The 26,675-nt window shown below is 37.0% G+C and overlaps 1 protein-coding gene across 3 annotated transcripts in view; it reads right to left on the reverse strand.

Moving 5' to 3' along the window:
- The window catches only part of LOC117790414 (maternal protein pumilio-like), a 95,047-nt gene that overhangs the window by 10,711 nt on the left and 57,661 nt on the right, over positions 1–26,675 (reverse strand). For 2 of the 3 annotated variants that reach the window (XM_034629862.1, XM_034629860.1), the window contains 3 exons: positions 21,117–21,158; positions 1,096–1,527; positions 521–737 (listed from right to left, as the gene is read on the reverse strand). In XM_034629862.1, the coding sequence (XP_034485753.1) occupies positions 521–737; positions 1,096–1,527; positions 21,117–21,158 (691 nt within the window). The remainder of the gene's footprint in view (positions 1–520; positions 738–1,095; positions 1,528–21,116; positions 21,159–26,675) is intronic. The other variant, XM_034629863.1, reaches the window with a different exon arrangement.

Raw genomic sequence — 26,675 nt, forward strand, 5'->3', positions numbered from 1 at the left:
AAATTGATTAACTTGCCCTCCTTACTTAATCATTTGCCACTGATATGCCTTACAATTCCAACTATAGCGTACACGCAGTCAGACACGCAGAATAATGGAAATGAATATGAAATTATAAATTGCATTACATTGTTATATGACTGTATAATATGCTGACAAGTTGGGGGCGCACCTCGAAAAAGATAAACAGAAATGCGTCAAGTGAAAGTCTACCCAATAGTTATTATTGTTGCCCGTATTTGTATTTATAGTACTCGTTTTAATTTAAGGCGGGTCTTTGTTTTCTTGGCATAGTTTCAGACTAAAAGTTTCAAGTTATAAGCTCATGTTGATGGTTCGATTAGTTTGATGAGAGGGTGTTATATGACCATACCGTAAAATGCTTTAAGTTACATATGTCATAATCTTACTATATGCTTAGTTTTATACATAAACTTTAAAAATATATATAACACTATACATTAGGGTTGAGAAGGCGTAGATGGATTTGGATGCTTGGGTTATATGATTTTTGGCTTACCTCCGACACTGGAACCATTCTGCTGTGAGTAGAGATTCTGTTGGGCCGTTTGCGGCTGTGGTGGATACAATTGTGGGCCTTGCGGTGGCGGCGGTCCGGCACGAGCGGCACCCGGTGGCACCGCCAAAACGGGGGCGGGGCTAACCAGACGCATGGGCGTACCGGTGCGTGGTCCCATCACAAGCGAACCGCTCTGATCGAAGAAGGCCGGTATGACCTTTTGGTTGATTTTGATTTTGGTTTTGGTATTATACACAGATGTTTTGTTTTATACAGGGTTAGCATTTGATATTTGTTCGTTTTTGTTTTGTGGTTATGAAGCATTTTGTTTTTTGTTTATTATTATTTTATGTGGATAAAGAAAAGAAGAGAGAAAAAATACAACGTTTTAGGTCAAGTTGTAGGTTAACTATACAATTAATTAAAAATCAACGTTAAATGCGAAATATGTGTACAACAATTTACACTGGATCTTTATACACATCGAAGCTCTTTTACAGCCCCCCATTTGCCCCCCTGCACGTATGTATGTGTATATATAGTATATACACCTCTGGCCAATAGCAATTGCTTACCTGATACGGTTGATTCTCAGCACCCTGTTGCGAGGGCGTGAGGGGGCGACGAGGTTGTGTGCCCTGCTGTGGTATCAGATTGCCTGGGTACATGCCCCAGGGCGCAACGCCGTAATACTGCGGCATTTGAGCGGCAGCAATCATGCTCAGATACGGTGTCGCCTCCTGTCCCGGATTGATAACATACGGTGCCGCCTGCTGTGCCGCATATGCCGCATTCTGTTGTGCCTGTTGTGCGGCCAAAAACTGTTGCGATGCGGCCGCCATTTGCATTTGTTGTTGCTGTTGTTGCTGCTGCTGCTGCTGCGATGCCTGCATTGTGCCATTGGGTGCACCTGGTGGCGCAGCGCCGGCTGCAGCCGCTGCACTTGCTGCCGATGTGGCTGCAGCGGCCGCAGCCGCTAAGCCCGGATTCTGTGACCGAAAGAGTTGCTACAAACAGAGAGACAGAAAGACAGTAATTATTAGTTAATTCTTCAAATGTGCCGTTAGTGAGTAAAGGCTAAGTAGCTGTTAATGTTGGAAGTACTGTTGATTGAATAACATACATATAATTTGTATACTTTTCTCGACGCGTTCTCCTTATTTCATATGTATCATATAACAAGTTTATTAGTTTATCTTTATAGAATATGTTTACATCTTAAGTAGTAGTATTAGATGCTTTTCCATGACTGTTGCAATTTTCCGCAGCGCCACAATCAATCTGTCTTGCTTGCAGGAAAATCAGCGTAAAAATTCTTATGTCTTTCATCACAAAAAGGCTCTGTTGAGAGAGCTTGTGTTATTCTAGCCATGATTCAAAATGACAGTCACAACACATAGGGGGAAACATGATCAAGTGTTTTCAATTGGAAAATTAAATCAAATCCAATCAAATCAGCTTGTGATATCCAAACACACACACACATACACAGATGTAAGATTTGAGATACGAGATACAAGATACATCTTGTATAACGAGCATGCAGAAAAGCAGGCAAATAAATAAAGCAACATGGCAACGCATGAGTGAGTGCTCTTCTTCATCTTCGTCTCTCAACGTTGTCTGTTGCAGGGTTGTCATATCATCGCCAGGTGTTACAACAACAATAACAACAACAACAGCCACTCAATGCAAAATTGTTGTGCGTAAATGGTGAAAACATTGAGTGTGTGTATTATAAAATGTTTAAAGAGCAGCAATAAAAACTTCATATTGAAGCTGAGTTGCAACTAATAAATGGCCACTTGACAAGTTGGCATCCCCAAGTGCCGTGACTGTACTTTAGTTTGATAATGAAAGCATTATTGCATTTAATACTTAAAAGTTGTTAAAAGTCCTTAATCGACAGCAGACAGCACTTTGAATTGAGCACATAAAGCCAGACTTGAGTTTATTTCAACTATCGACTGAGCGCTACAAAATAGAATTTTGACTTGAACAAAGACACAAGTAAAATAATTTTTTTTATTAATTCATACAAACAATTCACATTCTCAATTGCCAATAGATTGTCGAATATAACCTCAAGGAAATGCCAATTTTAGCATTTCCCCTTGGTATTCTGTGCATTGCTTACATGCGAATTGAAGTAAAACAAAAGCGAAGCCGCCAAAAAGCAAACAGCTCGAATAATGTTGGACAAGCTAACAGCAGCAGCAACAGCAGCCGGAAGGGGGAAATGAGCAGCAAAAATATAAAAAAGAAATCAATGTGAATTATTGATGAATGGCGCAGCGGCATTCCAAATAAAAGTATAACGAAACGTGGCAAAAGATTGCAAAAACCAAATAATAATATACACAGGCGGCACAAACACACACACACACACAAACACACCATGTACAGTTACAGTTATATTTACAGTTACAGAGTTCACGAAAATCTTTGAAACACGCAGCAATAAAAGCAAACATCATGCTGCATACTTCGAGGGGCGTGACGCGTGAAATTTCCTCTTCTATCCTGACCTCTCGCTTTTTTCCTTCTTCCGTGTCTGCAATTCACCTTTGTTTTCGCACTGAACTCACAGAGCATAAAATAATAATCAGAAACCAAATAAGCGCTGAAATCTGAACCAAGTTTCTCTTTTTTTTTTTCCCGGTTTCCTGGTTGCGCCTCCTTCTTTCGCATTATTAAAAGTGAAATTGAAAACAGAAAGAAACCGAAAGCCAAGTAAAATATTATGTAATTTGACGCCGCATAAAAGTATGCAATGCTTTTGATTCACTTGCCAATGTTGAACAGTGTGACCAGCTCAGGCGTATCATTGAAGATTATACGACTCGTGTCATTTCCCTCTCTCCTTAACTAATGGTACTATAATTTTATGCTCATTCTCACAAGTGATTTATGCAAATGGCCGTCGAGTGCGTTACATCTGCGTTACCCAAACATCTCACAAACTGGAGAAACGCATCACATTTCGGTATTAAGGCATTAAGGATTATGTGTATGGCATCTCTGTATATGCCAGATCACATATGTATTGTATTATTCAGCTTGAGTCATGTTTTGGGGCACCACCGGTGACAAGTTGAAGGCCACTCAACTCACTCGAAAAGTGAACTGCAAACTTTTCTGTGGCTCATACAGATTTTCCACCAACTTTAATTTCCACTTCCCTCTCTAATATCAACAAGTTTTAGTTTTTTCCATTCGTGTGGCTGCTTTTGCATGTCGTAATTTGCTAGTTCTTTCCCTCTTCTTGGTACTCCCCCCTCATCCGTTTGGACATTTTTATTTCATTTCATTTGCGCATTACATTACATTTACCCATATTGCCCAGTTTTGCGAGCGGGTCCTGACTTAATAAGCTCCCAGGTGTACAATTTTCAGTGCTCGACTCGACTCGTAATGGAAATTATAGCTGATGTCATACACAGGGGAAAGCAAGCTCACGCCCACACGCCCATATTTATGTTTAGTGAAAGTGACCCCACTTCCATACCCTTCCCCTGGGTTGAGGACTCGCAGGCAGGCAACCCTTAGCATTTGCTACCCTTGTCACTTTGCTCTTACTTGTTGCAACTGGGTCGCACAACAAAACAAAAAACAAAGCAAAGTAAGACTAAAAACAACAGCAACAAAAAAAAAAGTGTGTAGCTTCAAGTCTCTTAATGTTGTTATTCTGCTTTTGGTTGAGTGGATTAGTTGTTGTGTTGCAGGTGGGGCTGCTAGTTGATTTATAATTATGGTGCCAACGAGTTCAACTTCAACTTCAACTTCAGCACCAATTCTGTATTCTGTATCTGAATCCGTATCCGTTTTCACTGCATGTTTCAAATGTTCAAAAGTTACAAAATGTTATTGGACTTCATTTGATTGTTTTGTATTTTCGCCTAATTGGCACAATTTTCATATAGACTACATTATCCGTATCCGTTTTCACTGCATGTTTTAAATGTTCAAATGTTACAAAATATTATTGGACTTCATTTGATTGTTTTGCCTTTTCTCCTAATTGGCACAATTTTCATATAGACTACATTATCGATTGAGACTGTCATTTTTCTGGAACGTTTCGAATTCTTAATTGAATTCAATTAATTAGTTGCGTGTATGTAAGCCTGTCTCTAATGCACTTTTGTGATAATTAAAAGCTATACGAGAATTATTTATTGAAAGCTTTGCATAACACTTTTAATTTCACATTGCTTCAATACTTGCACGAAAATTCTCTGCGTCTTTTTCGCTTGCAACTTCTTTTAGTTTGACGCTGACAACTTCTCAGCTTTAGCTTTCTCCTCTCAATCGTATTTCCTTTTTTAAATACAGATTTAAATCATTCTCCTTGTCTAGCTTTTAATACTGTTACCTTGAAAGTAAAGTTCTTTTAGATCGGATTGTAAAAAATTGGTTGGTGGGGCATCAATTAGAGTGTATTAAATTTACGAGTTATGTGCAGCTAAATAAAAACGAGGACTGTAAAGCATGACTTTGTCAGCAAGGTTGTAAAAAAGTTTTGCAAACTGCAACTGCAACAGTGGCTCCACAACTTGTGAAATATGATGTGTGTGTGTGGCAAAAGTTGAGGTGTAAATAGAATATACAAATATGAGTTAAATCCATGCCACAAATGCAATTTTGACTCGCTCTTATTTTGGTCCTCTTTCTCTCTCTTTAACTCTCTTGTGGGTCAAAACAATCGCTGTTTTCTTTGCGCTACACGTCCGACCTCAAATTGTGAGTAACGAGCAAAATTAAAAAGCAATAAACAAACAGCAATCACGCACAGAGAAGTCCAAGGAAATGAAAGCAAGGCAGAGAAAAGAAAAGCCCAAACTTCAATTAAAGAAAGCGCTGACCAAACTTCTCAACCATGTGTGTGTGAGTATATTTCAGTGTATAAGTGTGCTCTGCGCCTAAAAGTAGGCATCAAAAAGCACACGCGTGTGGTCATTAAGTAATTCGCTTTAATGGTCACCCAACAGCAGCGAGCGGTTCACATCGGGTCTCCTCTTTGTTGGAATTTCAGTTGTTGCCCTGGTGGGCCTAATGAGCCACGCAATGCGGCACGAAAAGTGCGAGTAATGCTTGTTGTTTGTGGCATTAATTTTGTTTACAAGTCGTTTGTGCACTATGTTACATTCCCTTGTTTAGCGTACCCCGCCCTATCGCCAAGCTGTCGCCATGTGTCCCTCATTAACGGGTTTTCCAGGAGTGTCCTCCATATTCAATTTGGCTTGACTACAAATATTTGTGCTGCACTCTCGCTTTTTATACGAATTGATGGATAGACAGCAGTGGAATATTCTGATGAATTGTTTCCAGCAAGGAGATGGAGGGGTGAGTGGACACAACTAAGCGTACTTAATTGATTGCCTTTCAGCTCACTGTGACGGGGTAATTGATATTTAATTAAAGCGCAGTTGAAGTAGTTGCCAAGTCACTGGCGAGTGTCCACTCCAGAATTGGCTAAGTGCTGTGAAGTACACGAATTGGAGCAGGAAGAAGAGGAGCAGGACATAATGACAGGCTTAGCTACAGTTTGTCGATTGCTAATGCTCGGCTGGAAATTGTCAACAAACAGTCTATAATCACGCAACTAGTTCATGAAATCAAATGTTCATGGAAACAGTGCCAAATAACTGATCAAACTAATAAACTTGTTCAAAAAAGTACACAAATTGGAAATTTGTCCATATTATTATTTTCCCAAAACTCTTAATAATAATATTGGCTACAGAATTTAAGGAAAAAATCTCAATTGCTTTGATTCCTTATTTCTTGCTATTCTAAAAAACTACTTTAGTCGATTTTATAGAAGGTTGAATAACTAAACAGTTTTTTTTCTTTAAAGAATACATAAGAAAGAGAAGACATTAAGTTTACAATTGTTATAACTAGTGGCATTATTTAAGCACATGCAAATTTAATGATCTGTGAGATGCGTTCTATAATTGATTTTGTCCTTGCGACATTTTCAGTTGGCACTCAGTTGGTTGAGAAGCCACTTCCGACATTCGAGTCAGCCAACAAAGGCTTCCCTCGAGTTGAGTTCCCACTTATTTTATTAATGATATTACGCAATTTCCCTCATTCGTTTGTTGACTTATTTAATGAGTGCTGTGGGAGTTGGATTGCAAGATAGAGAAAGAGTGAATGACGAAGAAGAAAGAGGAAGCAGAGGTGGCAGAGAAAACATGCAGAGCGTTAAGTAAATGTGACCTTAATTTCTCTCAGTGTGTGTGGTTAAGACGCATTTGATATATGGACTATAGTAATCGGAATCGAAATGGAACTGGGAAGGAAAAAGGAACAGGAAAGCAGACAGCCACTAAAAGACAAAGACAGAATGGAGAACAGAAGAGGAGCAAGACCAGGGAATGCCAAGGATATAAAGAGTGAAAAGCAGAGTCACCGCGACCACCGCATCATTTACATGAACAGGACATTTAAGTAAAATATGGCCCAAGCTGTGCTAGCTGAGTGCGATAAGCGCAGGTTCAAAGGACGCTGCAAATTACCCCAAAAAAGCTGCCCACTCCACTTCGTCTCTGTGCTTCACCAAAACTTCTCCTTCCCCACCCTCAAGCAAATTGTTCACAAAAGAAAGGAACCATCCAGCCTGCCATCAGCCTGTCTGCCCTGGCTGAACTCTAGAGATGGGGCGGCGCATAAAAAACCATCAAAATGAAGCCATAAATGCGCAATCACGAAATTACAAAGTAGCAGGCGATATTAAGTGGAGGGTGGGGAGGCGTATAGGCGTGGCTTGGCTTTGAAAGTGTTTATTTATGCAGTTTTTCGCAAGCATTGCGAGCCAAAAAGCAGTCAAATTTAATTGCCTTGCAAATTGGCCAGGAGGAGAAGTTTGGCCCACTCGATTCAACTCCTCTCTGCATACTGCTCTGCCGGTAAAGTGATTGTTTTTGAATTTCATAACAAATTGCCGTAAATTGAGACTTTTGTGCATTGTCTTCCCGCAGATTCCGACAAAAGTTGTAACTGTGCGAGTTGCCATAAAAACGCCGCCCATTAAAACTATTTGTCGTTACAAACAAGTGGCAACTGCTGGAATGCAGTGTGCGGGGGAAGACAGCAGGATGCGAAAATATAGTGTTGGCCCAAAAGTTTTTGGTTAAAGATTTTTGCGTGTGCCTAAATACTTTCAATAGTCTGGCCAATTCTCTAGGCAAACTATTTGTCTAACTATTAAAAAAGTCAATTAGTTTCTTTCTCTTTCTTTCACTCCATCTACAAATGTTTTTTATCGAAACATGTGTTAAATTTGTCATTGCTTTACAGCTGATTGAATTAAGTTTGACCTGACGCAATGCGAGATTCAATAAAAACCATTGCCACACCTCCCATCATTTCAACACACCAGCAATGCTTTCTGGTGTTATCAACAAATCACGCAATTGGCTTTTGGTCATATTTTACATTTGTTGTTGTGGCTCTGATGTGGAAAGTATTTTTAATTGCGCTGACAGCATTTCTGTCTATATGTGTGTATATAAGTGCTACAGAGCTGCTCAACTATCAAATGTTATCGTCAAATATAATTGTTCTATCAGCTCCGGATATCGCAAATAACAAGATTTTTTTGAAATTTGAAAATACCAAAATGAAATGTTATTTAAATTTTCTTGTATGATTTATAAATAAATTGACTAACATTTACTCGTTCAATTAATGATTATTAAAATTAGTTAACTTTACGAGCACGCAAATTCGATACCGTCGAGAATTTTATAAAAATTTAATCCGACAAATTTGCTATTACTGGACCGTAGCTCATTTATTAGTTCGTCAGTTCTCTATTACAGTATTTCAGAAGTTTGTAATTGGATTACTGTATTTCATGTAATTAGTGTACAGTTAACAAAATGCAAAGTGTTTTCACGTTATTGATTTTATTTTTATTATTTTATTCCATTTATGTAATTTTATTAAAACCATTAAACTATTGTTTAGTTTAACTACTGCAGTACCAACTAGTTTAAATTGACCACAAAATGATCCCAAGTAACCGCTGCAATTAGTTTACTTTCCGTCCATTTAGAGGCCAATTTAAAAGCCAACACACAACAAGTTCATACATACACCACACTAGGCGTACTTACATGGTCATATGTGACTTAATTTCATTTAGAACTTTTATTTCGCCATTTTTTTTACGTTATTTCATGACTCTACTAAATGACGCAGACGCGTCGCGTCGCACAGACAAAACGCCTACAAATGGCACGCGAGTTGCAGTCACAGTTGCCACTTCTATATGCCACTTATTATGTACTAGACACACACACACACACATTCACACTCACACACATATTCATTTGCACACACACGCCATCTGGAGAGCCATACATTAAAAATGTATGTAAGGGCGAGCAGAATTTGTTGCCTACTTTTGCGGGCGGCATACTCAGCCATACACAAACATACACACACACACACAGACACGCACACGTACTATAGTGGGTGGGGAGCGCTGACAACTAAAGGAAACGTGTGTCGACTGTCGACCGTCGTCTGCCACCTATTGCTTGTTGTTCTTGTTCTTGTGCCTTTTGTTTGTCGTTTGAAAATCAGGTTATCGATTTTTGCTACTTTGCGCATTTGCTGCTGTTTGTTTTGCACTACACAAACAACATGTCACGTGGGAGCAGCAAAAAGAAGAAAACTATGTGTAAATGGCAGGCAGCTGCCATGTTCTGGCTAAAAGGACCTTCTTAAAGCAGATGACTATCTTAGCTGAAACATTTTCGCAAACAGTCCCTTCATCTTCATCCTTGTACATTGATGTGGCAAAATGTCCTTCAGACGCGACCACTTATCGAGAACTTTGTCTCGTATTTATGCCATGTCTATGTACTTATTTATTGGTGCGTATCGTAACTAATTTATTGGCAATTAGATCACTTGCCGATTGATTATTAATAATTTCAGCCAATTTCAAAATGTTTAATTAAGCCAAGCAATTAAACTTGAGCAAATCGAAAGCTTATAAAATGACAAAGCAATCGAAATCAACTGTCAGTCAGACACAAGTGGGAGAGAAGGTAAAATCAGTTGTTAAACAAAGTCATGTAATTGAATAATGTATTCTGTAAAGTGAGGATATGTACATATTCTTGATAGAAATTTGATATTTAATTTAATGTAAATCAATTAAATTTAAACTAGATCCATTTAAACAATGTGAATTATTCAGATAGAAATATTATACTCATTAATATATGTCAGTTATGTCATTTTATTAAAATGGCTGCTCACATCTAATCTATTGTATTCCTCTTCTTACCTTTTTATCAAATTATCAGTTTGTCATCATTCTTTAACAAGTTTGGTAACTTGTTGTTAATTTCAAGTTTTACCTTATCAGATATTTAAATTACTTTAAAGTAGTGTCATAAACTAAAGGTGACTTTTTTTGACTTGGCTCTCTCTTTGCTGTCCAATTAACGTCCCTCATTTCCTACAAAGCGCAATCAAATCAAACAAATTGTTGACTAAATTCCAGTGAAGTAAATAAATAAAATCGTGGCCAGGCCATTAAATCAAATACACGCACAATTTGCCTGCTCCAAAAGCCTAACTTGAATCTCTAACTATCTCTTTCTCACTTGTTCTGTTTCTCTGGCTATCTCTTTTGCGCTGCTGAAGAGGCAAGCACATAAAATTACAATAACTAAACGCAGGACACAGTTGGAGGGAACGGTGGGTGTGTGTGCTTAGGTGTGTGAGTGGTGGGCAACACCAAACACTCATAAAAAATAAATTCTATAAATATATGTAGAGAGAAGGAATAAAAGGAGAGGTGAAGAGAGTTTATATAAAAGTCGCCTTGGTGCTAAATAAATAAATTATTAAAATATGCAACAATACCAACAGCGACTATAACAACCTACAAGTGAGTGTGTATAGAAATTTGCCATAAATCACATTTTTAGTAGGCAAAAAAGTTTTGCGTGACAAAAATCAACTAATGTGGTTAATAAAAAGGAAAAACCCCTCTCCTGTTCTTTCGTCTGCTGCATTGCCATTACCATTTCCTTCCCTTCAAAAACAGTAGCCAAAAACCTGCAAAATGCGATGAGGTGGTGGGGAGAGACAAGGGGAGGGCGTGTTGCAAGTTTATGAAAAGTTAAACTGAACTTAAGCAACAAACGAGCCAACGTAATGGCAAAGGAAACATCAGCAGTGTAGGTGTGTGGGTGTGGATGTGTGTGTAAGTGTTTGTGTGGTGTTGATGTAAATCACTTTCAGCGCTTGCCGCACAACTTTTACCCGCAGCGGGTAGCTTGAAATTTATGCAAATATTTTGTTGTTGTTGTTGTTGTTGTTCTCATTGTGAGGTTGCCTAGCTGTTTATTGTTGTTGTTGTTATTGTTGTTGTTATTTTTTGGCACCACACACAGCGCCACCTGGCGTTGGCAATTGTCGTTGACATTTTCACCTGCTTTTGGCTGCTCTTTCACACTTTCTTTCAAGTAACTTTTCGAGCCGGTTAAATTGTTTTTAATATTTCTTTACCCTATTCCCAACAACCATTCTGCTTAACTTTTCTATTCAAAGCATCGCGACCTGCACTGCAACCCTTTCCCTTCCCTTTAAAACGGTCAGCTGAATTCAACTTGCTCTAAGTCATTTGATTGACACGATTCTGTATACTGTTTAGTGTTTAGTGCAACTTTGCTTGTTTTGTTCTTGTTGATTTATTTAGCTAGGTTTGATAAGCTTCTGACATTTATGAGTTAGGGTTTCAAGCAGGGATAGGGTAGGAATTGAAGCGTAACTAGAGGCCGGGCAAGCTAGGGAAAGATTTCCCAAAGATAATGTGACAGTTAATCAATAAATATTAAAGCGCATTTTGTTTGGTTTTTTTATGATTACCGGAGATCAGGAAGGGGACAATGAGGGGGCGGATAAAGCTAGATATGGATAAATAAATAGATATATAGATAGTTACTTGTGGTGTTGCATTTAAGGTTTTCTTGTGATTGTCATGAAGGTCGACAGGGCTTGCGATTGATTACTGCGTATGAGGCATATGCACACAAATTAATTAGAATATAATTTATTTGCTGAGCGTTATTTTAGAAGGGATCAAGGAGTAGTCCCATTTAAGAAAATGAAGTAAAGTGAGTAACGATAAATCAACTAGAACAAACTTATAGAAGAGCTGAAAAATTGATATTGCTGTATTATATATACCTATATGCTTATAAATTGAAATAGCATTTTAAACTCATATCTTTTTGGAATATTCCAGTCATAACTTTTTAACAGAATTTGTGGTCTCAACACAACATTAGAGAAAACTGGCCGTTACCATGCAACATACCATATACCATATACCATATACAAACAGTTGTAGCCATTTTGTAATCTGGCGGACAGTTGTTGAAATTGTGGTCGAGTGAATGTCATAAACTTTGATTTCCTGCAGTGCACGGGAAAAGGAAGGACGCGAATGGCGAAAATGGCGGCCAGTCCACAAGAACCGCTATAGTTATAACAGTTAAACCGGTTATAGCTGCAATTTTTATGTCTGGATAACACGCACGATTCCTACCGGGCGGGGTGAGGAATGTAGAGTGGGAGGGAAAACTGCTGTCTAAATCGACTGCGACTACTATTTAATTTATAAATGCCCACGCGGAGCACACACAATTCACGTCCCAAAATGAAAATAAAATCGGGGAGGAAAAGAGAAGTAAGTAGAACACTAAAACAAATCTATTTTTTATGGCCTGGACTCGGTTTCGGGTTTAAGCTTGAAAAATGTTGCTGCTAAATGTAATATGGAAAATGCACAACAGCAACAATAGCATAGGCGGCATAAAAATATCTTTTAAATGCCTGACGCTGGCATATGATGGAATTTTCATGTTATTCGAATAGTTTCCCCCGAACCCAGACATGAAAGTCGACCTTTTTTACGCAAATAGATTTTTCATGGATTTTCTGTGCGGTTTTACAGCACAGAAGCTGCAAAGCTTGTTAAATTTTTAATTTATCAACAATATGCAAACTATGCTGCAGTTTCAGCCCAATGCCAATTTATCTCCTTCTCCCTCACACACTCTCTCTCTCTCTCTTTCTCTCTCATTCTTTTTCAGTTACTCACATGTTCTCTTGTTGTGGTTATGCAAATGAATTACCAACAGTACTTACAACATTTCCAGTTATTTTTCAAAAAATTATGTCGTGCGTTAACTTACCTAAAAAGAGAAAGAAATTAAGAAAAATGGGTTAGTATTATTCTTTATATGATTTACAAATCTTTGTATTAAAATAAATTAAGAATAAGAAAATAAAAAAATAAAATCAATTATGGTCACAAATGTCATTAATTAATTTAAACTGCTATAACAAATATAACATAACAACATAACATTGTAATTAAAATTATCTGAACAAAGGATGCAGATTTCACGAAAACTCGTGAATGGAAAATAAATTAGCGTTAAATTTATGGCCTAAAGTCATTTGTATTTATGAGAAACAAATCAGGAATAATTCTGTGAACAAGGGAGTAGCAGCCACAAACATTTTGGCCACAAAGTCAACACATTTTAGTGGTAAGAGCCAATGCAAGTCTTTGACTAGAACTGCAAGAACTACTGGGAAAATTGTTGCTGACGACAAACGAAAAACTTGTACAACAAACATGTCATAAAATGAAACTGAGTAAGCAACGAGTCGAAGAAACAAAGCACGATGTGTGTGCATGTGTGTGTGTGTGTGTGTAAGCAGACAATCATCACGCACAATTTTCACAATGATTGCAAAGCGCCAAATTGCACATACGCCGCGTGAGTCGTTTAGAAATTAACTTTAATTAACGTTCGCTTAAGCTCATACGAGTGGTTTGCTATGTTTACTTTTGTTTAATATTTAATAATAATTTCATATTGCTATTGTTGTTATTGTTGCATTTAGGCAGCGAGTCAACGAACCATTGAAAAGCAACTGCCATAAAATTGTTGCCAACTTTCATTTGAAAGTAGGAAACTTATTTGCTGCTATTGTTGTAATATTTATAATTATTAATCGCATAATTTTTGCTATGCAATTTGATTTGTTGCAAAGTTGTAAGCGGCAACCCCATCACTCTTCAAGCCACTACTACCTACCACAGCAGACAATTATATTATGTAGCATACGGATTAGACGAGGGGGATCAAATGCAAATCAACACACACTCAGACACACACACACACACACACACATAAACACAACTCACAGTTAGGCAGCCAGTTAAAGCCCTAGGCTTATGTAGTTTGACCGCAGCGTAATCAAAACTTATGCCTCTGGTCGGCTCGGTCAATTTTAATGGGCAACAATATACATACGTATAGTGCTTGCAACAGAGACTCTCTGCATCAATATCTATCTATCTCTATCTGCTCCTCTAACTCCCTACTTCTGTAGTCTTGTCACTGTTGTGTTGATAATAGTGTTAATTATGCGCCTGTCAATATGCCAAACCTTGCTGCCTAAAATATGTTTTGCATTCAGCTAACAGCCACAACAGCTGCAAAAGTGGGCTTAGAGGATCAGGATGCTGATGGACCAAAAGGACTTCAAGGTCCTCGTAGCCAATGAAGGACATTTAGACAGCTGCACACTAATTGAAGTTTGCATTTGTGCACTTTGTGTAAAAACATTTGTTCAATTCAAAAGAGCTGCATATATCTTATAGAAGTTGCAAGTTTTTGCAGCTGTTTGACTGTAGGCCAAAATACAATTTAAGACTCAACTCAGCTCAACGGTAAGGCAAATAAACATTGTACGTTGTTTAGACTAAGTATTCGGCATCAGTTTTTAATCAATGTTTAAAGCATCACCATTTAAAATGGAAAAGCAATTTTGGCCGGGCGTTAAAAGTTGAAGTAGTTGGACACGAAGAGAAAAAACAATTGAACTTATGGTTACTTGAGAAAATTTTATAAATTTTTTGTTAAATAATTTAGATACTATAATTAAGCACTGAAGCTTACTTAACCCAATTGAAATAATTAGCTTCGTTTAATTTTATCTTGTTCACTAAACTCTTGCGCACTCGCTTGGGAATCCTACATCTTTGAAAATATATACAGATAATAGAAAACGTGAAAATATAGTTCTAATCAATTGACGAAATAATTGTAATAATTTATCTGCTCCCTCAATTAAATTTATCCGTTTTGTGATATGGTTTTTGTTAGCTCGAGGTCTGAGTTTATTAATGAGTAATAAAAAATGAGTAACAAAAACCAAATCACATCCAAGTAGAAAGGTCGCCAAAACCCACAAATATTTATCCGTTTTCAAAACAAAAATTTAACAATATTAACAGAGCAGAATAGTTTTATAATGACAGACTCTATTTTTTGACTGCGCACAGCAATCAGTTACTATTTTCATTGTTGTAAAATAGAATTTATGGTAAATATAATTATACGTATATATTAGTTATTGTGAACTATAGTTTACTGAAAAATAAATTTAAAATTTGTCGAGCTTTGGCATTTGGCAGCTGACACATGCACCGTGTGCTTACTCCTCGCCAATAAATACAATTTACTCGTTGCCCAAACTTTCAAATATCCTCGCCGATAGTCTGGGTAAAGTTCATTAACAACAAAGCAAAAGCAATTAAGGACTTTCGACCACTTTTGCTATTCCACAAATGCAATCAAAATCATTTATGATAATTAAATATTAAAAGCGAATTTAAGCTAAAAATTTTATAAATATTTTCCACCAATGTAAAAATAATTGAATTGCATATACGAAGTAAACAAAAAGGGATTACGCTTACATTTAATCGATAATTGGGTTGAGAGAAGAGGGATTTGTTACAGTGTATTTTATTTCACAATAATGCAGATGGCGAACACGATTTTTATTGCTGTTTTTGCAATTTACTAATTGCACATTACGACAAACTGAATTTGCAGATAAGATTTTTATTTTTATCTATAAATAAAATAAAAAAAAAGAAGGGGATTGTACACTTACATTTCAATATTTTTTCTATATTATTATAGCATTTTATTTTATTTATTTATTTTTAAAGCTAGATTACAAATAAAATTCAGCTACAAGGGCTTTTGGTCCTATATGTATATATAGCTCTTATAGTTTAGCTATATTTTAATTAAATTCAAATTTTGGCAAATATTTTAAGCCCTAAAATTGTTCCCAATATTTTTAAATTATTGAAATCTTGAAATAAAAATTTATGAAAACTCAACTGACTAAAGTGAAAGATTCTTTTCCCATTGTTCCTCTGAATGAAATAGATTCTAGCTGTATTATGTGTCATTTGTTTTAAATGTTCTGAAAAATCATCTACTAAAAATACAATTTTTATTGCACTTGACATCATTAGTGTTTGTGGCACGCTTACACAGACGTACACATAAATATAGTCGAACACACACACACACATCCATTAATGCTGCGCTTTTGTCTTGACTCGCATATCCTGAACCAGGGTTCTCCTAATTTACATGACCGAACAGCAGGCAATGCCAAAATATTTATGCACAATTAAATCAAGTAAAAGGAAGGAATAAATTTTTAGCATAAATACAGTGTGAGCAAGACAGGGAGACCGTAAACAAACAAGAAAAAGAGAGACGTGCATGAACATTAAACAGCTGCCCATTTGGCAGCGTTGTGCGAAAAAAAGGAACAGAAATGCAAATGACATTTAAACCAAAATACGAAACGAGCCAAATTGCACATGTGATTTCTCGCTCTGATGCTCTCTCTCTTAAAGATTTCATTAATTTTTTTCAATGAAGCAACACAGTTGACCCACATTTTTATATTTCTCTCTCTGTTTTTTTTCGAGTTTTTCTCCATTCACGATTTGCGGCGAGTTGTGTTCGCCGAATTCGTGCCGTATCCTCGTGGGCTTAATGTGCATTAAGCATGTGCTGCAAGTTGCTGCTGTTGTTTTTATTGTTGTTCGTGCTAATTAAGTAGCATTAAGTGCTGTGGGGCTTTTCTTTCAGCACTTCTCTTATTTCATGCTGGCAAATTTTTCTACCGCTTCCCCAATCCCAAATTGGCGACTCTCTCTCTTTCTCTCTCTCTCTCGCCTTATCACTCTGGGGTAAGGACACATGGAATTTTCCTACTTGTTTGCAACACTATTTTTAAAACTTTCTAATATCCAGTTCTGAATAATTTTTTGTCAGTTATTTGAATTGATATTAAGAAAAGTTTCCAGTAATGTTAATGTTAAAGTAATGCTGCAAACATTATCTGCATTTACAATTTTTTAAATATTAATAATATATGCTATTAATGTAAACATAGATTTCTTTATATCCATATTTTCCATTAGGGATAAATAAATTCATTCTGTTAATTACTACATTTTTTTCGAGTAACACATATTTCTAAATCTATTAGTATTAAAACTCAGTTTACAAAGATTTGAGATTTTGTAAATGTTTAAAGGCTGTAAATTTTTAGTTGGAGTTAAGGAAACCCCAAATTATTTCATATGTATCAAACGCACAAAATGTTCTGCATTTGATAAAATAGCAACTGTGCATATAGCGTTTAATGTCTTTTTAGCTGATTTATTTAACTAAGGCACAGGTTTTGTTGGTTTTGGGCATATAAAATTCACTGACAAATTGCTAAAATTAGTCGTTAAAATACACACACACACACAGATGTGCACATACGTATAATGTTGCAGGCTTTGACAACAGCAACAAATTACCAAATGCATTTTAATTGCGATTTTTAGGGCAAGTGTAACGGCTGTTGCTACATTTGCATGCCAATTGCCAGCAAATTAAAATCGCCTAACCTAAAATTGAAATCGCATTTTGTGTCACAACACATACACGAACACACATACTTTCACACTCGCAACTATATATGAAATCAGCGCTTGGGATTTGGGCAATTTGTAGGATAAGGATCTAACAAATTTGTCAATAGATTTACAATTGCTGGCGGGATTATATCAAAATCTAACTAGCATTCAGTTTTTTATCTCCATCTTTATCTCTATTGTTTACGTTTGAAATAAGCCAGCAAAATACGTTAAATTTTCGTCGCGTTGCAAAACTAACGAGCAACATTGTTTGATGATGACAATCATTAGATGCGATAATGCAAATGAACGCTGCTGGAGCTACGAGCTCAGAGACATTTCCCAAACTCCCCTCCACACTCCCAAATGCACACCCACACCCACACACACACACACACACAGTAGTAGGGTCACCGCAAGGGACAGTGGTACTGCAAATGAAACAGAGATGGAGAGATAGAAATGGAGATAGGGACAAATAGACAAAACAGACGTGCTGCGTTCGTTGTTATTGTGTTGAGCCAAAAAGGAATCCCAACAACAAGACACAAAATTTGCATGCCAATGATACATGGCCATCTAACAACAACAACAATGACGACGACGGCAAGGAAATCCAGCGAACTGTTGGCTAAAACATTTTTCAAAGCACTGGCAATGGAAAACCATGGCACAGTGGTGAAATATTTGATTTATAAATCCTGTTTTTTTTTTCTAACTATTCTTTTAGGAATTAAGAAAATGAAATAGAAAAAAGTTTAGTTGCCTGATGAATTCTCTGTAATTTTCTTTTTATTATAACCTCAATTAATTTCATCAGATTTTGTTTGTGGCTCTATCAAATTAATTTAGACTTATCTATTTAATATTCAATTAATTTCCTCTAAATGTTCACATAGATATTTTATTTGTTACTTTGTATAAATCATGCAAGATTTGTATTGTTATTGGGACACTGTGCAAGGGCTTGGTACTGCGCTTTAGGAATATGCATGTTTATAATGTATGCGCCTGGCTGGATGGGCGTGTCAGAAGTGGGCGATGACAGCGCCAACAGCAGCAGCAATAGTAACAACAACAACAACAGCATTGACGACAACACTGATGACGTGTGGTTGTCATTAGAGCTGCTGGCAACTGTTGATGACGTTGTTGTGGCGGCGCCCTTAGAACCCAAAACCATCGTGGTGGTAACCCACCAGCTCAGGCCTAATATCCTTTATTGCAACCCCTTTGCTGTACTGACCGCTGTTCTTCCTGTTGTTGAGCATGGGTTGTTGCTGTTGCTTTTGGTGTTGGTATTGGTGTTGGTGTTGGTGTCGTCATCATCATCATCACCATCATAGCACGGACTCGGCGCAGTGTGGCTCGACAAAATGGACACCACACACCGACCGAAAATGCATACAACATGAACAATGCGCAAAACAGAAAAGGGTTGGGTGATATATGGTGTGGTGTGGTGTGATGTGATGTGACTGGCGGCAGTCCTGGTCAAGCTGTGTCCGCCCTTTTATTAGGCGTCTGTGTCAAAACGACTTTAATTGAAGGTTGCAACTTTGAAATTATGCACCGGCTGTTGCATATTGTGGAAATACCACGGTTTTATATATTTGTGGTATATTTCCAGAGTTGTCAGGTCGCAGAAAATGCGTGTATGCAGGGAATTACATTGGTTTTGGTTGCGAACAATGTCGTAAAATTAAATTCATTAGCAGTCTAGTTTTTTGAAATTCTTTTCGTTTCTTCAACTTTCCTTTCATTTTTCATATTTATTTGCTACATTTGAATTTGTTCAATTTCTTATACTCTTAACTCACAAGCTTGTCTATCTTTCGATTTTCCTTTATATTTACACTGATAAAAAAAATGTTCTAAAATCAAGATTTTGGTCTCAGAACTAAGATTTTTGGTCTAAAAAATGCGTCGAGAACATCAAATTCTTGAATTAAGAGAACACATCTTGATTTTAAGAACATTTTAAATAAGACCAAGTTCTTATTTTAAGAATAAATGTTCTTAAAATTAAAATCAAAAAATAAAATAAATGAAAATTATTTTTTATATTTATATTTTTTTTATTTTTAAATTTTGATTTATTTTTTATTTTATTCTGTTTTAGTAATTTTATAAATGTTATTTTAATTTGTTACGAGGGGGATTCGAACCGCCGCCTACTGCTTCACAACTGAAGCGGCCTCTCTAACCAGAGCGCCACGGTGCCATCATTTGCTTGATACGAAATAGTAACTATTTATACTTTCCCAACAATTTAAGATTTTTATTCTTATATTAAGATTTTAAGATTTTTTAGATTAATAATCTTAGTTTTAGTAATTTGGTCTTAAATTAATCTTATATTAAGAACAAAATATTTAAGATGAATGTTCTTGATTTTAGAACTTGGTCTTTTTTTTCAGTGTACTCACTTTATATTTTACTCACTTTGTAACTCTTCTCCGCATCATCTACATATTCTGTTCCAATCCATTGTAACATTTTAGGCATCTATCCAACCTCCATCCTTTTTCCATGCCACTTTCCTTAATGACATTTTGATGACATTTTTTGCATGTCTGCCCCAAAAAGTTGCATGCAAAAATTGTTGCCAATTTACAAATATTTACTTTATGCATTGCAACATACTGTCAGCTCCCAGTGTCTCCTCCTTTACCATTCCCGATCAGCTCAATTAACTGGGCAATTAGAGTGACCATGTAAATAGATTGGCTAATTTGATGGGAGATGGCAAAGAGTAAAGGGATCAAGCCTATTTCCATTAAATAGCGAATTTTCAAAGCTATTAAATGGCCGAATGAAATGGCTGAAGGATGAGTGTAGTGTTGCCACAGTGCCCAAAAAGTGAGTTATCATGCAAGCACTTTTCTAATTACGATTTCGGTTGCAGCTTCCCCCAATCACTACCCCTCCCACTACCTCTTACTGTCTCTCTCTCTCTCTCTCTCTCTCTCTATTCCTCCCTGTCACTCTGTATGTTTTTTAACTCTGTCGCTGGTTCTGACAGGCTGTGTGGTGTAGTGCAAAAACGAGGAGGTGAACAGGAGAACAGGACAGCACAACATTAGCCTGGACATATTTCCCCCAGGACAGAATGCTGTTGTTGCTCGAGTTGTTGTAGCCTCTGTTATGGATGCAACTTTAAATTGCTTTTGCTGTGAGTTTTTCTAACAGTTCTCTATCTTTGTTTCGCTCGCTCAAGCTATTGCTGTCTCTATCCCTGGAGGAGCCGACAATGCAGATGAGGCTCGTCTGTTGGTCGTCGTTCCTGTGGGAATCGCATCAATGCTCTGATTGCGCATTGCTTCAAAATTTCACAGAGACGAGACCCAAAAATGCCTGAGTGCGTAATGCGTTTATCCTGGCAAAGTCGGGTTTCAGGCGGATCGAGGGTGAGGGGGTGCGACGCGTCTGACGATATGGTGATAAAGTGCAGACATTTGACAAATTAACTGCTTTGCGCCGGAAATGTTGTTGCAACGTTCGACACAGTACAGCACTGAATTCGTTCCCAACAGAGAGTTGCCCCCAAACATAAGCCGATGCCACATTCTGATTGATTTATGAAGCCAGACAGCGATTTGACCGATGTCCCGAAAGGTGTTTTGACTTGATATATGACAATTGTAATATAATATGCATACTTTAACTTAAACCACAACCAAAAATAAAATACAATAATAATAATAAATGGTTTATTATTAGAAAGCAAAATAATAACAAATATCTTACTTGATTCTGACTCAAAGCAAACGAAAGCACGTCGTCACTTACCTAAAAAAAAAAGGGAAAATTTTTATTGTAATTGGCAAATTATAACAAATAATTTTAACTATTATTAAATTAAGTTTCTATATTAATTTTTAGAAACATTAGTAGTAAGACATTTCTCGTTGAGCAAGTATGCAATACTCTACTCTAGTTTTAATAAAAAAAAACGAGCACATAAGAGAATAAACGATTCAAATAGTTTAGACACTTACGAATATCACGCAAAAAATTATTACAAAATCAAATGCAATTCTTGTCCATAAAAAAAGAAAATACGTTATAAAGTTTACGAGGAAATGCGAGAGAGTGCACCGCTGGCAAATTCCAATAGATCAATAGAAAACCTTTACAGCAGGTTAAAACTCGATATTAGTCAAGGAAACAATTATCCACACACACACAGAGGAAAACAGCAGGCGTGGCCAGAATGAAATGTGTCAAAGAACAAGGTGGCATTAAGAAATTGTAGCATAGTAGCAGGAGCTCAAATTGTATTTAGTCGTTAAATGCACGCCTCGCACACACACGCTCACACACACACACACGCACACGTGTGCTTGGAACATAAAACTATTGAAATTGCTTTGTAACCAGTAAGGCGTTAGCAGAGAGAGGAGCATCTGGGCCAGTTGCGACCATATACAAGAGTACTAAAGGCTATAATTTCGAGACTAATACCAAACCACAAAAGCAGCTCCCCCAACATGTCACAGTGGGTTTGGGGGGTCGAAGGGTAAAGTGACCTTGGGCTTACCAGGGCCAAAATTACAGCCGGAGCAAAAGTCTGACACATGTCACAGGGCAGACCATGATGAGGTATACGAGCTGTACAAAAGCTCTTAGTTTTTCGCACACCTGAAATAAGCGAGAAGTAAAAGCGAGAGACAGAAAGGGAGATCCTGTCCGTTTCTGTCGCGGCACGAACCGACATAAAAATCAACAGTTTATGGCCAGCGCATGTCCTTGAGTCGCAAGTGGCAAGTGGCAAGAGGCAAGAGGGCAGGAAGGCTGAAAAGCAGCCGCAACCAACTTCACTCAGTAAGGATATGGATAAACTTTTCGTCTGGGTTTTGTGCAGGTCCTGTAAATGTCTTGCCATCTATTTGCATTTTCTATTTATTTCTTTATCCCTTTGGCTGCTGAATCGGCGGCACTTGAGTTTGGCAGCCATTAGTGGCACGTCCTTGTCCTTATATTCCTGCCACAGCCTTTGCCTCAGCCGGCGGACGTTGTGTCATTTTTTTTTTTGTGCCGTCTTTAGTCCTCTGTCCTCTGTCCTTTATCCCATTGAAAGCTTGTCCCTCTTGTTTGTATCTTCCACTTTGGCACTCATATTTTATTAAGTAGCTAAGTTGACAGGGGATTTGCCCCCAAAGAGACATAGACTATGTAGCAGCAAGTGGAACTGTCATTTTGTAAAGTAAATATTGGTAATTTTTATTGAGGACTTTGCTTGATTCCCTTTTTTTTTGTTTTGTTGGTTTTGCCGCTTTGGGCTTATCCCGCAAAAACTTTGCCCAAATTACAAAACATTTAGTTTGAACTTGAACCCAAATCAAGGGATAGCATTAAGTGAAAGTGATTGCAGCTAGAAAATTAGAAACACATTTCTTACTCGAACTTAGCCCTCTCTCTCTCTCGTTCTCTATCTCTGTCTCTGTCTCTTCGTTTTCACCATCGCATCGATGGGCAAAATTGTGTGTACCAAATGCAACAGACCGTAAGAGACAACATAAGCGATAACAACAATTCTGTATGTTGTGTGTTGCCTGGAGTTGTGTTCACAGCGCGGTTGCTAACACGATTTTGTAAGCATCCATCCCATCATAGAACCACACCCCTTTCCATGTGGTAACCATGGCGAAAAGAAGGTTCGTCTGGGGCAGGTGTCGTTCCATGCTGCACACATACAAATTGCCAATGGCGAAGTGAATTTCCATCTAAAAGGGGTGTTAGCCCACAACAACAGTGTTGCATACTTTTAAGGGTGTGTCTCTTAACCTTAAATAATACTCCCTTAAAATTGAAAATTAAAAGCCTGACACTTAACCATATACGAGTTTACAATTGAAGAGTTTTAAGAGTGATAAAAAATCATGATTCAGACTCTAAAATTCAAACTGATTTTCACAATAGAATAGCTCACACAATTTTCATATTAATATATAATATTTTGTATGCTATTAAGCCGAAAGTATTCATAAATGTTTCAAGAGCTTTTGGCACACATCATTTAACTTGGCCAACATGCTTGGCAACCTGTTCAAACAGCTGCCTTTCAATTTCAATCAGCACACAATTCTACGCTAATAGCTTTTCCGTTCACGAGTGCAAAAGGAGCAAAATTCCTGAATCAAGAGAAAAAGAGGGAAGATGGTACGGCGTTGGTATTGTGGGGAGGATTGCTATTTACTTTTCGCACAAATTGTTATAAAATATTTAAAAATCATGCCTCAAGCCTCGGTAATATGTAAAAGAACCGCCGCAACGAGCCTTGAAAACGACGAAAACTCAAGCAATTTTTCCGCCAAAAAAACTCCATATAAAGAAGAAAGTAAAATAAAATGTAAAGATTTTCGAAGCACGCAGCATTTGGAAAGGTTGGCTCCCGGTTTTGGAGGGGTTCTTAAATATGCACAGAGCAACAATTTCATGCATATGTGCGTGTGTGTTTGTGCCTCGAGAGAATTGAGGCCCATAACTATGGCTCAACACACATATACATACGTAAGTATGTATATAAAAGTCATGGGGCAACATGAATATTTAAAATGCAGTGGAAACAAATTGCACAAAATATTCATTTCAATTTCATTTGCTGAATTTTCCTTCATTCATTTGTATTTACATTGTATTTTTTAAATGCTTACATTTTAGCATTATTATGCAATGCTATAAAGAAAATACTTTTTGAAGAACATCTTCATGTTTAATATATTTACATATTCAAATAGGCTCTAGAAATGCGGATTTGATTTCAAAAGGTAAAGAGTAAGGATAAAGTAAGCTTCTATTCGTATCGCATAAATATTGTCAAATTAAAAATTATTTACAAGAAATTCTAAGCAATAGAACTTTTAGCTTGTTATTTAATGTTAATAGATTCTTCATGTTTTATGTTTAATTCTCATTATTTTTTTGATGTTGTATGTAATGTATTGCTTGATTAAACATGATCAATCATATTTTTCATATTTAATAAAATCATTTAGTATTTGGATCACGTTTTACATGCAACAGAGACAAATTATGATTAATCTGCAATCAATTTTTGGGGTTAAACTTATTCATGAAATGTGTGTAAATTTTTATTGTAATCGTGTCAAATTTTGACGCATTCAAGCGAAACAATAATATCGACTCAAATTTAATAAAAATGAGAAATAAAAAAAAGATGCTTTCTTTTCTCAAGAGGGAGTCTCAGTCACGTCTCAATCATTTCCATGCGATTAATAGGAACAAAATTGGCATTTAACTGTAATAAATGGCCTGACAGTCTTTTTGAATTTTATTTATTTATTTACTTTATTTGTTGGAGACGTTTCCAAGACGAAATAAAATGGCGATGAGCCAAAGACAAACAGTCGCCGGCATTGCAGCCATTTTGACAAGTGGAAAATCAGCTTCCGGCGTTTAATTTTTTTTTCCATGTTGCTCTTCTCCTGCTCCTTCTGTTGGTGGTGCTGCCAACCTTTGAGGCATAAACCTGAGCAATGTCTGCAGTTGAAACGAATTTAATTTTCTACTTTTTAGACAGTCTGCCAGACAAACAGCAACAAGCAACAAGCCGCAAAAGCCGAGGCGACGCCTGCGGCTGACACAAGGCAGCCGCTGCAGCTTCCTTTTTAATTTTTGTTTCGCTGCTTTCATGCGGCTTTCTTTTTCTTTCTCTCCACTTTTACCCCCGGTGCTTGGCAAATAGTAAAAACTTTTGGATAATTACATTTGGCGGAGACGGTGGCGGTTGTGACTCTGTCAGCTTTGTCAAAACATACATGTACAAAAAGAAAGTTGAACAGCCCACCAAGATGTCGAACATGATGTTCTTTTAGATCTACGAAATCGGTAGTAGATATTTAGATCTGGTTCATTTTTGAGAATTTTATTTGATCAAAGATAAGTAATATATATGCACAGCTAATGAAATAAAAAACAGAATTCTTAATTTAAAATTCTATTTTTTTATTAATTATTTAAAGAGGTTAAGAAGTGATAAAAAAAATTTTTTTATTTTTATGCATTTTATGTACGAATCTTATATTTCAGAATTTTAGTACGATCTTTCTGCCTTAATAATTCTCCCGTTTTTTTCAGCACCCTCAACATTTTTCACGACCTCGCTCTTCGTCTGTTATTTAAAATTTATGCGAGCTTCAATTTCTGGCTGTGACCCTAAACTAATTTTGTGGTTTTGCTGCTGCGACCAAAAGTATGCAAATTTTTGAAGCGTCTTTTGATGTATTTTTTTTATATATTTTTTGGTATAAGACGAGTCGACGATGTTGGAGTGGAGCAAACGACTGGGAGTTTTGTAATTATGTCTGAATGGGCGCACAATCAATCGAGTGGCCATTTTGTAATATCCGGCTTAAAATGTAATATGGGAAAAGTTGATTGAAATGTGAAGAATGAAGCAGAAATATGAAGCCCCCAACACATGTGCATAGTTTAATTGCTTTTGCGCCCAATTGTAAACCGTACTCTCTATATAGTAATTCCGAATATGAATTTTACATATAGAATGCATAATTGTGTTGTCGTCAGTTTGACAAAAGCTGGGCACAAACTATTAAAAGAGACTGTCGAGAATGGTAGGACTGCCAGTGACAGCAAAAGAAACAGTGTGATAAGAAAAGAATAGATATTTTTGAGTAAAGTGGAGATGTGAACAGAAACTACCTGGCAGGAGCAGCTTCTGCTGAGATAATGTAAATGTTTCAGAAGGACAATTAAACTTTTAAGCAGGCAACGACCCGGGATACAAACCAGAACACAACAGACGAACGGAGGGACGGACGGACAGGCATACAGACAAATGATGAAATCCCCCCGATGTAAATGAATATATATAAATGAGAGAATTCAAGTTGGTAGCCGGTTTGCCAGTTGCCAGTTGCTGACACATGCCACAAATGGAGCACACACAATAACAGGACTCCTGCAGACGCATCATACAATAGCGACAATAGTTTGTTGGGAAAGACCGAAAAGGAGAGCGATAAAGGCAGAAAGGAGGGGAGAGATAGAGAGAGAGAGAGAGAGAGAGCAATGGTATTGCCATTGTTGAGTAGCGCATAGCAGCCGCAACAGTTCACATGGCTCATTTTCAACGGTCAAAAGGAAGCACAGGATATACAGCCAGGATATATAGGAGTACTTTTTTATGTTGTCTTGCGTTAGAGGCTTTCTATACACTCCCTCACACACACACACACATCTACCCACATATAAATCTTGCATATACATAACTTGTATGAATGAAATATGGCAAATGTCATTTAACATGACAACTTGATGATA

The sequence above is a fragment of the Drosophila innubila genome (genome assembly GCF_004354385.1).
Source record: "Drosophila innubila isolate TH190305 chromosome 3R unlocalized genomic scaffold, UK_Dinn_1.0 2_E_3R, whole genome shotgun sequence".
Classification (NCBI taxonomy): domain Eukaryota; kingdom Metazoa; phylum Arthropoda; class Insecta; order Diptera; family Drosophilidae; genus Drosophila; species Drosophila innubila.